Source organism: Mixophyes fleayi, chromosome 5 (assembly GCF_038048845.1).
Source record: "Mixophyes fleayi isolate aMixFle1 chromosome 5, aMixFle1.hap1, whole genome shotgun sequence".
Lineage (NCBI taxonomy): Eukaryota > Metazoa > Chordata > Amphibia > Anura > Limnodynastidae > Mixophyes > Mixophyes fleayi.
Genome location: NC_134406.1, coordinates 246,116,954 through 246,131,591, shown reverse-complemented (window position 1 = coordinate 246,131,591; position 14,638 = coordinate 246,116,954). Strand labels below are relative to the sequence as shown.

The 14,638-nt window shown below is 41.9% G+C and overlaps 1 protein-coding gene across 2 annotated transcripts in view; it reads left to right on the top strand.

Moving 5' to 3' along the window:
- RAD54B (RAD54 homolog B) overlaps positions 1–13,867 on the top strand; it is a 50,923-nt gene extending 37,056 nt beyond the window's left edge. For both annotated transcript variants that reach the window (XM_075213807.1, XM_075213808.1), the window contains 6 exons: positions 281–571; positions 1,844–2,010; positions 5,947–6,208; positions 9,401–9,467; positions 11,988–12,188; positions 13,095–13,867. In XM_075213807.1, coding sequence (XP_075069908.1) covers positions 281–571; positions 1,844–2,010; positions 5,947–6,208; positions 9,401–9,467; positions 11,988–12,188; positions 13,095–13,291 — 1,185 coding nt within the window. In that variant the 3' untranslated portion in view covers positions 13,292–13,867. The remainder of the gene's footprint in view (positions 1–280; positions 572–1,843; positions 2,011–5,946; positions 6,209–9,400; positions 9,468–11,987; positions 12,189–13,094) is intronic.
- The last annotated feature ends 771 nt before the right edge of the window (positions 13,868–14,638 follow it).

Below are 14,638 nucleotides of genomic sequence, written 5' to 3'. Positions count from 1 at the left end.
GGTCAGTGCATGCAAATGACTATGCTGTTTCCTTTTTTACAATATAAACATTGAAGTATTTAAAGCATAAGAACAATACAACAGTACCAGGCCATTATTTTAGTGTGACTTTGGAGCATAGACAAAATAAATATTCCCCACCAGTTTAAAACCACATCTGTCATTTCTTCCAGCTTATTTTTATTTAAAAATCCTAACGTGACTGTGATTATAATAGGATGTTCGGTATGTATCTAAGTTTAGCTATTTTTACATTTTTTTTTTTTATTTTTTTTTTTAGGAAGAAAAAGAATTGGGAGAAGAAAGAGCCTCAGAACTTGCTCGTCTAACAGGTCTTTTTATTCTCCGAAGAACACAAGAGGTCATTAATAAATTCCTCCCTCCCAAAATTGAAAGCATAGTGTTCTGCAAACCATCCCTGTTGCAGCTCGATTTGTACAGAAAGCTTCTCAACTCTTGGCTTGTTAAATCCTGCTTGCAAGGCTTGGGGGAAGGCAGTCTCCACCTGGTGTGTATTGGGGCACTGAAGAAACTTTGCAACCATCCATGTCTGCTGTTCAAGACTATCCAGGTCAGTGTGTGTGTGTGTGTGTGTGTATATATATATATATATATATATATATATATATATTTTATATTTCTCCCTCTTTATATGGTCTGCTTAAAATGCAGGTCAAACTGATGTTGTTGCAACAAAATACTGGTCAAGCTAACATCATTGCAAAGGGCATTACAGAATGAAATATTTGTTATTACAGTAATATCACAGGGATAGAGCAGCATAATGCACAGTACTTGGCATTGCTGCTTCACAGTGCTGAGGTCATGGGCTTGACTCCGACCAGGGCTCTATCTGTGTAGAGCTTGTATGTTCTCCCCGTGTTTTGCATGGGTGTACTTCCAGTGCTCCGGTTTCTTCCCACAGTCCCAAAAAAACCTCCCATACTGGTAGGTTACATATGACAGAAATTGACCCAAGTTTGTGTGTATGGTAGGGAATTTAGACTGTAAGCTTCAATGGTGCAGGGACTGATGTGATTGGTTAAATATTGTAGGTTACCACGCTTTGTTATATGGTTGCGCTATATAAATAAACTATTATATATAAGAGATAGCCACATGAGATTGCTATTCTTTCACCTGCTTGTATGGTTCATTTTTTAACACCCCATCTTTTCAGCTGTTTTTGTGTGTTGGTAGTTTGGGGGAGACTAGGATTCCATTACAACCCTTACAATGTTTCATCCCAGACTACAGGTTTTGTATGTGTATATAAATGTGGCCCGATCGTGCCTCATGTTGCACTGTTTGTCTCAAACAGACATTCTTCGTCTGTGTATCCTACTTTCATTCCTACACAAAAGACACATGAGATACTGATATCTTTCAAGTCTGACATCCTTAAGTTTGTGAAATTTAAATTAAAACATATTATATACTGTTAACTATCGAGCATCATGGGACACTTTTTATTATTATTTTTGCACAATTTATAATGTTATTCTAATAATAGGGGGTATCCAACTTCAGGGAGAGTTTTACTTAATCCTCCCCCTGATTAGCTGAAACATTTTGACCCTGCAACATTGTGTTTTCCAGGCATCAGTGCCTGTAGAACTTTGAAAGGGGAGAGAACAGTGTCAGCTGCACAGAAGTGCCTGATTGGATGGGTACACCCATCACATGACACGTACCTGTCTGTTTCAAATTGCTGCTTACATCGTTACACAATAATACATTCAAGGTGATGTGTATTAGTAGCAGTGGGGTTATGTGATGCTTTAATTCTAATTTTATTTAACTTTGTTCATAAGTTTTATGTATTTTCCTTTTATACTTTCAGGAGAAAAGCATTAATTCTGACCATGAAGAACAGAACCTCTATGAAGGTTTAGTTAAACTTTTCCCTCATGATTATAATGCCGATAAACTTTCAGAGTCCGAGTCCGGAAAACTGCAGGTTCTAACAAAATTGTTATCGGCAATAAGAGAACACAGTCCATCTGAGAGGTAAGTACATTTATAGAAATACCTTTTAAAGAAGTAAAAGCGTCTTCTGTAAATGGCAATATTATTACGGGGTTCAGGGATAAACCATTTTACAGTGCATAAAAGACGGCTGATTACAGACCCTGTAGTGTTGTCCAAAACAATTCTGTCCTTTCTTCCAAGAATAAAACTAAGCAGTCCATTGTCAATGCAGTGGCTCCTTTTGTCCTTCAGGTAGTAAATAGTCCCAGGATCAGCCTGCAATGTTGACAGGTGTTTGGGGGAATCTCAACCCTAAAAGATGTCCTTCTAGGCTTCAATAAAGGTGGACTCATAGTCCTATTGACACAGGCCAGTCATCCTGACTCGTTACTGACCATTGGAGACCCAGAGGCAGTGTGAGCTCACCTGTTTCTCTTCCACAAAACCCATTTTCTCTCCTTGTACAACCCCTGGATGCTCAGTAGCATCACACAAAGTTACCAAATTTCATACTTGAAGCTCGCTCCAAATAGGTTCTTCCTGTTACTGTTTCCCATTCACTCGTAGCATAGGAAGGCTTCCCATTTCAAGGTCCAGGGGCTTTAGGATGTAGCCATTATCAGGTGCCCAAAGCGTATATTACTTCAGTCCCATACTAGACTAAAAAGCCCTCTGTAACTTTGTACCACGGGAGCGATTCACGATAGTATTGCTTCGGTTGGTGATCCAAGACAAAGTTGTGGAGAATCTGGTTTTAGTGCACTTAAAGGATGAATAACTACTCATCACGGTCTCTGAGGATCATCAACGCTCCCTCTGGTGTTGGCTTTAACAGCATGGCTCTTGAGACGGAATACGTTTTTTGTGACTCGGTGATCAAGGCTATGCTGTAGACAGAAGTCTTCTTCCTCCCACATCTTCGTCTGGTGCAAGTAACGTGGTTTTCCAACTGATATATTTGCCTTTACACTCATTGCTGGTTTAAATTATGCCGGCAAAGTTGCTGAATATTGGCGATTTGCTAGAATCACTTCTTAATACACTTATCCCCTGGTCTTCAGCCATTTGGTCATCCACACATACTTTTTCAAGTTCTACAAGGCACCTCTGGAAAGGCTGTTTGGGTAATTTTTCTTCTTAGGCATTCCTCCCCTAGCATCCAGGGGTAATGCCAGCACTTCTGCCCCTCCCTACCGCAGAAGTAGGAAAGAAGATTTATGTACTTACTGCTAAATCCTTTTCTCCATGACTGCAGGGGATACAGACCAGACCACTCGGTAATGCACGGTTTTTATTTTACTTTTCTCTTCTTATCTTTGTCTCCTTGCTGGGTTTACTGGTGAACTGAATCCCCTTTTCTCGATCATCAATTAAGAAAGATATGTATTGGTGGGGATTATTGGCTGCAATAGGAGGCCGGTTCCTGGGAACTTCATGGCCAATGATTTTATGATTTTGAATGTTAGCCCCTCCCTAACGCAGACTCTCGTTCTTCTTTGAGCTATGTCTGCAGGTGATAGTGATGATAAAAGGGACACAGGAGTGAAATAATTGTAAGCTGCTATCCTTCACCTATGCTACATAAGAAGTTTGGAGCAAAACAGGAGATTTTTGCTAAAACATGTTGCTGTCCAAGTTTTTATTGTGGGATTGATATCCATCTGCAGAACGGCATCTTTATAGCTTAGTATTCACCATCTTTCCTCCGAGAAGTAATATTTGGAGTTCCCTGTCTTAATTCATACCCCTATATGGATGTGGTGAAACCCTTCTCTTCTGCCTATAGGATTTTATTGTATTAAAATTTACAATATATGGTATATAATTATGTATATTTTTATATATTTACCTTTTACTATGTTCCGTTTAATTTATGCTGATTTTTTTTTTACTCATCAAACCTTCAGACAATATTTTTTTTTACCTTTATTTTGGAATCCTAAGAATTCCAAGGGAAAGTCACTTCATTCCTTTGTTCTACATCTATCGTTTATATGAATAGAAATAGATAGTGACAGTACTTCCTTGTTTATGTTGTATGATGCTTTGTCTTCTTAGATTGTTAGCTTGGTGAATAAAATGTACTATGAATTATTATTCATTCTATACTATTGATCTCTCCTTGAGAGAGATTGTGTCCATCCTGGGCTGCCAAGTACTGTTCAACAGCCAAAGAAACTGTTATGCGAAGTAACTACATAAACATCTATATATACACTCTTGTAAGTCTTACTGTTCTTATGGTTTGCAGGAAATGATTAATGAGTTCAATTCCCGACCATGGCCTTATCTGTGTGGAGTTTGTATGTTTTCCCTGTGTTTGCGTGGGTTTCCTCCCACACTCCAAAAACATACTGGTAGGTTAATTGGCTGCTATCAAATTGACCCTAGTCTCTCTCTGTCAGTCTGTGTGTGTATGTTAGGGGATTTAGATTGTAAGCTCCAATGGGGCAGGGACTGATGTGAGTGATTTCTCTGTACAGCGCTGCGGAATTAGTGGCGCTATATAAATAAATGGTCATGATGATGATAATCAATAAAAAATTTTCATCTGTTCCTGTCTTACAAAATTGTATCATGAAGAAAAGAGAGACAATTTGAAATTGGTTACATTCATTTCAGTGGTGTTGGGCACATGTAGATTTTATTCTGACCTGCATTGTTATTTCATGTTTCCTCTTTGTGGTCTTCGTATATTTTATTGTGCGTCCAAGTTGAGTGTTTTATGTGAAGGCTGAGATCAACCCTGACTACAGCCCTCCCCAGCACTTCCCGATCCGCTGATAGGAGCCCAGCTGGATGTATCAGATAGGAGTCCAGCAGACATGAACTGCTGGGGAGGGCTGTAGTCAGGGTTGTTCTCAGCCTTCACCTAACACTATACATAGATGTATCAGGTTATGGGACACATTCTACAGGTGCTTCTGTGAGGAGGCGATATACAGGACTTACCTAAAAACTATAGAAAATAAATATAATCTCTCATGTAATCTCAAGAACTCTTTTCTTCACAAATAGCATGAAATATTATGCAGCTTCCAGCAGCTGTAAAATCAGTCGCGAACCTTGTACTGGATGACAGTGACAGGAGCACTGGGCAGGTGGTGAATGGCAGAAGTACTGTATATGTCCCAGGCTTTCTGTCTCGTATGCTCTAAAACCCCAGGGAGATTGTTGTGTATGTGAAGGATCTTCCCAAAGAGTGTATTCAGCTTCAGGAAAAGCTGGTAAGGGTCCCAGGGGGGTTGTGTGGAGAGAAAAGGGTGGGCTCCATACAGAAGGCCCAGTCTGGGTTTTCTGATCTCCCAGTCTAATCAGGAATTGCACTTGCAAGGTGGTGACAATACAACTGTTAGGCAGTTTCCTCTGTCTCTCACAGTCTGGGGAGGAGGTTGGATGCCTCCAGAGAGACAGTGAAAATGGTGACCAGTAAGTCTTGTGTTTTGTATGTGTGTCAGACACAAGGTCCCCCACTTGAGAGAAGGTGTTCCTGTGTGCTTAGAATTTGTTTCTTTTTGACAGGAGAATAAAACTAGCTGTGGCTAGTCAAACCAAAACAATTGACTGGTGTGATGTCCTTGGCTGGTCTATCTGAAGTGCAGCCATCTATCCCAGAAGACAGTAACCCCCAGTCTGATTAGCTCACAGACATTTAAGTTTAAGTGCACCTGTTTTTTGGGGGGTGTTTTGCTTCATTTTCACCCTTGTCACTTTACTTTGGTTTTACTTTATGTATTAAGGGTGAAAATGTTAATCCATGGATGCTAAAAACAGGTCAATGTTTATTTAATGTTTATTAAGTTTGGCATCCTTTGGGGGAGGATCTAGTACTTGCCTTAATCTTGTGGGAATAATGTGGGGTCCTATGAAAATTTATTTAATAAGTAATTTAATATAGTTACCGCTTTGCTTTTTGCTTTTAATTATTTTATTCAGATTGTACAAGATTAACCTGTGTTTTAATGCATCTTACAGAGTGGTTCTGGTGTCTAATTATACACAGACATTAAATATATTGCAAGACGTGTGCCAACAGCATGGATACAAGTGCACCAGACTGGATGGACAGACTCCAGTCACCCAGAGGCAGCAAATCGTGGATGGATTTAACAGCAAGTATTCCACAGACTTTATCTTCCTGCTCAGCTCTAAAGCTGGCGGGGTGGGATTGAACTTGATTGGAGCATCTCATTTGATTCTCTATGATATTGACTGGAATCCTGCTAATGACATACAGGTATGCACATTAATAAGTCCATCTTTCTGCCTAATGCTTCATTATTTTTAATACTCAGTCTTTTTCTCTATTGAACTAATTGTAAAAATCTAGGTTATGTAATGAAAACATAACTGCTGCTTGACTTATGGAGATTCTCCATCCAACATCTAATGTGCCAATATTTGGACATAAACATGTATTATGTGCTTTAAGGGGATAGACTGAAGGTAGGGTAATCCTGGACCATCACGACTCCACCAGTACTAATAGAGTTATAATTGTCCTGTGACCCCGTGGGTCTGCGGGCCATTGTCCTGGGACCCCGAGGGTCTGCGGGCCATTGTCCTGGGACCCCCGAGGGTCTGCGGGCCATTGTCCTGGGACCCCCGAGGGTCTGCGGGCCATTGTCCTGGGACCCCCGAGGGTCTGCGGGCCATTGTCCTGGGACCCCGTGGGTCTGCGGGCCATTGTCCTGGGACCCCGTGGGTCTGCGGGCCATTGTCCTGGGACCCCGTGGGTCTGCGGGCCATTGTCCTGGGACCCCGTGGGTCTGCGGGCCATTGTCCTGGGACCCCGTGGGTCTGCGGGCCATTGTCCCGGGACCCCGTGGGTCTGCGGGCCATTGTCCCGGGACCCCGAGGGTTTGCGGGCCATTGTCCCGGGACCCCCGAGGGTCTGCGGGCCATTGTTCCGGGACCCCCGAGGGTCTGCGGGCCATTGTCCCGGGACCCCCGAGGGTCTGCGGGCCATTGTCCCGGGACCCCCGAGGGTCTGCGGGCCATTGTCCCGGGACCCCCGAGGGTCTGCGGGCCATTGTCCCGGGACCCCCGAGGGTCTGCGGGCCATTGTCCCGGGACCCCCGAGGGTCTGCGGTCCATTGTCCCGGGACCCCCGAGGGTCTGCGGTCCATTGTCCCGGGACCCCCGAGGGTCTGCGGTCCATTGTCCCGGGACCCCCGAGGGTCTGCGGGCCATTGTCCCGGGACCCCCGAGGGTCTGCGGGCCATTGTCCCGGGACCCCGTGGGTCTGCGGGCCATTGTCCCGGGACCCCGTGGGTCTGCGGGCCATTGTCCCGGGACCCCAAAAGAAGTTAGTTCTTAATAGAATATATTTCAGTCTGTAACCCTGCTTTTAATGTTTGAAAACTGAAGTATGAAGTTACTATAAAGTTAGGCCCGTCTATTTCTTGCTGCATTCACTCCTTGAGTATGCCACATACTGTATAGTCATTGCGGCTGAATGAGAAACACTACACAGCTCTACCAGCAGGGCCCTTTGCATCAATAGCTGTTTAAAATGGACAGCGGAGGCAGCCATTGTGGACTGGACCAATGTTCTTGAGAATGCAGAATCAGATCACTACATCCTTCATTGATACTACAGGTTTCTAATTAATTAGTAGATCAAATATTGGTTTGGGCCACAAAATGACTTCTTCACATTGTAGGTGACAGGTCTATGTTAATGGTCAGAACTACTTGTTGATTTTTTTTTTTATTGATTTTTTAAATCAAACATTTTTTAACATGTTTTTTTTAAAAACAATTTCCCTCCTTAACAAAAGTGCCCACAACACTGGGCTATAACAAATAAAACTAAACCCACACAGGGGTGAAAGCCGTGTATTTATTAATTGTTTTTAATACAATGCACGACCAGACCAGTCTCCGCTGCTTAGTGTTAGTGTTTCACTTGTTCACATAATCAGATGAATTTTGTGGGTTTTTTTGTGACAGAGTTTTGTTTTGTAGCATTTTTAGATACATATTTTTATTGAATGGGCAAACTTAGACTAAAAGTGCACTTTTACATTATTCTAACTATAATTATTTTCAATCCGTTAATACAAAATGCATTACCAACGTGCCTTCCCTTTTTATATACAATATATGTATAACTTACTCCTGTTAAGTTCCAGCAATAGGGGCTATAAGTGAGTAAGTGTCTGTTCAACTTTTCTATTTTTGCTTGTTATTGTTTTCATTTATCCATACAGATAGGTCAGAATAGACCATGAGGGACACACAAATGTATTTTTATTTTAATATGTTCAGTTAGAACTAATACAAACAGCTGAAAGCTCCGTACTGGGGCTTAGCTGGGTGCATTGCACAGACCACATTGCACAGACCCTCTTGCCCAGCACATTGCACAGACCCTCTTGCCCAGCACATTGCAAAGACCACATTGCACAGACCCTCTTGCCGGGCACGTTGCACAGACCCTCTTGCCGGGCACGTTGCACAGACCCTCTTGCCGGGCACGTTGCACAGACCCTCTTGCCCAGCACATTGCAAAGACCACATTGCACAGACCCTCTTGCCGGGCACGTTGCACAGACCCTCGTGCCGGGCACGTTGCACAGACCCTCTTGCCGGGCACGTTGCACAGACCCTCTTGCCGGGCACGTTGCACAGACCCTCGTGCCGGGCACGTTGCACAGACCCTCGTGCCGGGCACGTTGCACAGACCCTCGTGCCGGGCACGTTGCACAGACCCTCGTGCCGGGCACGTTGCACAGACCCTCGTGCCGGGCACGTTGCACAGACCCTCGTGCCGGGCACGTTGCACAACCACTGATACTCTTCCCAGGCACATTGTACAGACCCAATTTGGCAGACTAGATTGCCAGGCACATTGTACTGGCCCCATGCAGGTACCTCCTAAGGCAGAATAAGAGTTTGAGGTGCATAGGGTATGTAAAGAGGGGGGAATAGAGCTGGGAAAAGAATATCCTGGACCACAGATGAGAGGGAAGAACCCAGAGTGGGCAGTAAGGGAAGAATAGAGCAGGCAGGAAACATATACCGGGCAGTAAGAGCAGAGATGGGGACTACAGTGGGCAGTGAGATGTTCAATCATACAGAATTCTTCCAGCAGGTGGCACTGTTGTCCTCTCCATAAATATTGTTCACTCTGGACTGTTTGAAAGCTATGCTTAAGGCAGGTTAGATGCTATATTTGTGCAAGGAAAATAATTGTTAATCTTACGTTATTTCAGATTATGAAGCTTATATTCAAAGTAAATGATATCATGTTTTGAAATATACACATTCAGCACCTCTCCTCCAACCTGTTTCTTGTAAATCCCTTTATCTCTACAATGGTGTAGATTTGGCCCCTGAGTTGGATAGGATCTTGTACGTAGGACTGCGATGATAAAGACACTATTATTAGAAATGGTTACTGACCTTTCTGATGTCTGTTTAGGCAATGGCTCGTGTGTGGAGAGATGGTCAGAAGCACACTGTACATATCTACAGGTTCCTAACCACAGGTGAGAACTGCAGGAGCTCCTAGCATGACCTGTATGTGTCGGGGAAGACAGATGTGGATGTTACAAAATTCTTCTGTGTGAACAAAAATATTTTATTTACATAGTTGCTACATTTGATTTGTCCCCTGTGTATAGAATAGGGACAGAATATCTCTCTCCCACACTGTGAGTCATACTCACAGGCGTGTGTGTTTGGCCCCATTCCCTAAACTAAGCTTTTTTGGGAAAATAGCTTAAGTTTTCCTTTGGTGCAATAATTGAGGAGTGTGGATCACAGAGAGAGAAGAAAACACTTGTGAATGAATGGGAGTGAGTGGCTTACTGCTTGACCTGCCTAGGACTGACCATAGCCTTAATACTTTATGGGAAGCCCTGAATCATTAAACGTACAAATTACTGGTATAGTTACACTTTAAAGCACTACTAAACCCAAATACTTGGTGCAAGTGAGACACAAGCTAATCAGGAAGGACCTATGGGTAATGTTAATGTGTGCACTCACATCTATTATAAAGTAGAGCCTTAATCCATATATTAAAATATTCATATATTATAAGCACCGCTCTCTTAAGCATTTTCTTCCATTAAAAAAACAAAAACAAAACAACATAGAATTTGATGAGAAATCCCTACAGCTCCACCTAGTCTGTGCTTTTTGTGTGTGTTTGTTTTTATTTGGGGTTTTTTTGGTATTAAGAATAGTAATATGGTTGTCCCATGCAATCTTCAATTATTTACTGTATGAGTCCCCACCAAAACTGTTGAGAGGCAATTCCCTGAATCTAACAGCTTTCTGTACAAAAGTCCTTACATTGCTGTACTTTTATTTATTAACCTTTCTATAGCGCCTATATATTACATAACACTTTACAAAGAATATTTAATTGTTCACATCCACTCCGATATAAGAGTGCCCCTTGTTTTAGATGTATCCTGTTATGTTTTGTTTTTTGTTTGTTTTTTTAAATTCTATGTTTGTGAACTATATAAATACCTTTGATGTATTTGAATGTTTCAATCATATGACCACTGTCCCTTGTCTCCTATAAGCTGTACATGTTCTTCTATTGAAGTCTTTACTGATTAGTTATGTTACACAGCCCATGCAACATTTTAGTCGTCCTTGTCTGTTTTTCGTTTTTTTGTTTTTTTTTAATTAGTGTCTTTTTAGAGAGAGAGAGAGAGTACTTTTAATAATGTGCCAAACGGTGTACAGTACTCAAGCTGAACTCTTACCTATAAAGTGCCAATATAACCTCCCATTTCCTGTTACTAATCTGTACAATCCAGTATTTTACTGCTTGTCCCACTGCATGGCTATGTGGGCTATGTGGGCTATGTTTGCCTTCATATCATTTAAAACTATAACTCCAAGTTCCCCTTTCCTGTGGTGGTGTTGACATTACGTCACCATTCCTTTTGTGCTATTGGATTTTTGTGTCCTAAATAAATTATTTTATACTTAAGATCTCACATTTAGTCCATTACACCATTTCTTCAGATCGCTACGCATTAGTTTTCCCCCTTTTTGTATTATCTGCATATGACATACAGACAAGTTACATCACCAATGCGTTAAACAAAACAGGACCTGAGACTAATCCTTGCGGTACTTCCAACCCTTCCTCTGAGCTTACACCATTGGTTACAACACTCTGTCGCCTGTCTTTCAGCCAGACCTTTACCCGTTTCCCTTTGAGTCAAAGCCAAGGATTGTCAGGTTCTGAAGTAATTTATTGTAACATACTGTGGGAAACGCTTTGCTCAAATGTCAATATTGTATATTCACTGGTCCACCCTGATCTGTCACTTTAGTCAGGGTTCAAAATATCCCCTACATTTGTATGATCTGATCTCCCAGCAGCAGATCCATCCTGCTTTGGATGTTGTGATTTGTCGACACAAGTAGCATATTTGTGTAACACAAATTTGAGAATGTCTGTTACTTCTAAACTCTTCCAAGCCCTTCTTCCCTGCACCTCAATTCTTTATCCAAGTATTAGTGGCTGATGCGAAATCTATCTTCCTCCTATGGACAGGCAAATCTTCTCAGAAGGACAATTCGGATGCTTCCAGCCTTAACACCTTTCCTAATGCATAACAAGCTTCTGTCAATGTTAAACCGTCACTGGTAGATAAATCATTGGTACCAACATGTATAACATCTACCTCTCCACCTTGCCTCACCGATTCAGTAACCTTTAACACAAGTCTACTTTCTCTCTGACCAGTTGCTCCTGACAGACACCTACCCTATCTAATGTCCTTCATGACCAACTACCAAATCAGTGCTCCTTACAATAGCGTCCTCTCTGACAAGCTTCTCCTAAATTCAGTGGGCTGTTCTTCGGGGACATTTAGAACCATCTACCTTCTGGTGCCTCCTAATCTACAACCATAGCTTTTAACAGCCTCACATTGAGCCATGATGACCTCTATAATGGATAACATCATTAGTGCCACAGGTTAATACATGTATGTCTGTCCCTCCTTATGTGTGTAATTTACATCTTGTTTCAGGCTCAATAGAGGAAAAGATCTATCAGAGGCAGATAAGTAAACAAGGCCTCTCCGGGGCTGTAGTTGACTTAGCCAAGAAATCTGAACATATCCGTTTTTCTGTGGATGAGCTGAGAGATCTCTTCTCTCTGAATGAGGAGTCGGACTGTATAACCCACGACCTGCTGGAATGTGACTGTATACAAGCAACACACCATTCCGGTAACCATTAAATCCATCCGTATTATTTTCTCTGACAGTAACACTAGTCCCAAAAGGCAAACCGATCCAGACTTTAACAATTAAAATGGTAATGTTTCATTTTCAATAGCATAAATTTACCTTAACAAATTCTTATTGAGCAGGCATCACATAGATATATAAAGCTGGTGGGCTTGTTACTAAAGCACAGGTTATATGTGTGTATACATACATACATACATACATACATACATACATATACATTAAGTTATAATTACTGCAAAGCGATATGCAGTTGTTGGACCCACGGTCTCAGTGACGGACTTAAAGGTCCACAGTCCATCAGTTTGGTTCTGCCCCACCAATCAACAATACACTAAACTGAACAGTATGTGCTACAAGGGAGAGTTCCATATTTCAAGTGGGGAGGTTGGGGGGGGGGGGGGTTGCTATGATCATTAACCGGGAGTTGGCTCATCTCAGTGGTGCCAAATAAGAGTACAGAAGGGATCTAGATCAGCTATTCCCTGCCGCTAATACTACTAGATCCAGTGTAACCTGGATTACATAGCAACTTGCATGTAAACAGGCATTCGATCCCGATAACATAACCGGATCTAATAGTGATGTGGGGGGAGGGTTCTATCTTCCCCACCACTAAGTTCATACACCATCATAATGTCACCAAGGGTTTCCCAGCATTCCCCTTGCTCCTCAGCCTTAGTGAATGAAAACGCTGCATTCAAAGATTGTCCCAACCACGGTATGTCTGTCTCCGCTGTGTAGGATGTACGGGGATGTAGGATAAATATTACTTGTGGTTCATTTATGTCATTGTTGTTAACCCCCTCAGTAAATTACTTGCCATTATATCTTTTATTAAATAAAATTTAATTACCTTTATACACCTCTTTCTTGTCATTCCAGGCAACCCCACTGAAAAGCCGTTCATGCCCAGGAGTGGTCGGCTTGGCATGGATAAGAACGTCTCCATGTCTGAGCTGATGCAGTGGAAACACTTCTCCCCGCAGCAGAGCTTTGATGACCCTTTTCTCCTGCCGGGGAAAGAATTAATTTCTTTTGTTTTCCAGAGCAGAACAAACCGCCAAACAGCAAATATGTGAGCTGTCGTCAGAGGCCTACACACGTGTTATCACTTGGAATGCAGGCTGCGCTGTACACGTGACATGGTGATGTTCCGGTGTGGTTTCTGCGGACATGCCGACCCGTCGGTTATTACTACACTGGTCTCTGAAGAAATGCAGGATTATATAGAGAGTGGCACACTGTCACTATAATTATATGTGTAATACACCATTCTTTTGTCTGTGTATGTTGTGTGAGTGCAGATGTGCGTAAATGGCCACAATAATCATTAGTGCGCACAGTGTTGCACTTAGTAAGTGACGATAGCAAGATACGTTGGATCCATTGACCCAGGATAACATTTGTCAAAATACAAATACATAGTTTGACTGTATGAACATTTCTGGAACACTTGTACGCTTCACTTCTGGTTACATTTCCAATGTGTGATGTATTATGTCATTATATGTCTGCAGCTGCTGTATGGACAACAAGTCTTTATTAAGTCATTATGTTAAATATATGTTTGTGACACTCACTCTTACAGTGCTTTTAAGCTTTGTTTTGAAAGAAGGGTTAATATTAAAAAGTTGGTAACAATGGTCCTCATTACACATCTTGTACGTTATCTAGCAGATTTCATGGTCATTTTCTTTTTTACATTTTAGCAAATGTAGCTCAGAGGTCTGCTTTATTTTATTTTCATCCAGGGTTTGGATTTTGTTTATGGATCAGGTTTGTGACCCATTGCGTTTGTTTTTTTAAAATTAATAATAATTACTTTACTGTTTATTGTCTATTAAGTACAGTTCTCCTTCCATCTAACGCCCACCGTTAACATTCCACCTTCACTTACCGCTGTGTATATTCTGTGCGCAGAGTTCATTAAAACTTATATTTAGAACATAGGTTTAGGCCTGTGTTTTAGGTTGGCAGGATAAAGGAGCGCTTTATATTTATGAAGACACCCAATGAATTGCAAACTGAATATAATAATATTAACGTGTTAAGTAATCACTATATTATTAGGATTGGTGTCCTGGGTCCCACCTGAAATAAATATGTAGTGTTAGCCCTGTATCTAGCAGAGCAGTAGAGATCCAGTGACCTGCCGGTCAGGTGATACGTATATAGTGCTGTCACTACCACAGTTTTCTACTTTATGATAGTTCTATTTTAATATTGACCCCAAGACCAGGCTTCAATGGACCGACACCTTGATGGTTCTCTATAGTACGCAGAATCACAGTTAGCTGGCTTCTTAGCAGACTGTAACCGGATGGATGAGGTCCAATAATCAGCAGTCCTACTCTAGATACGGTCACATGGTTCCAGTAGATCAGTGAGTGCTTCACATCACAGGGCTTTGGCTGAGCAGCTGTGTC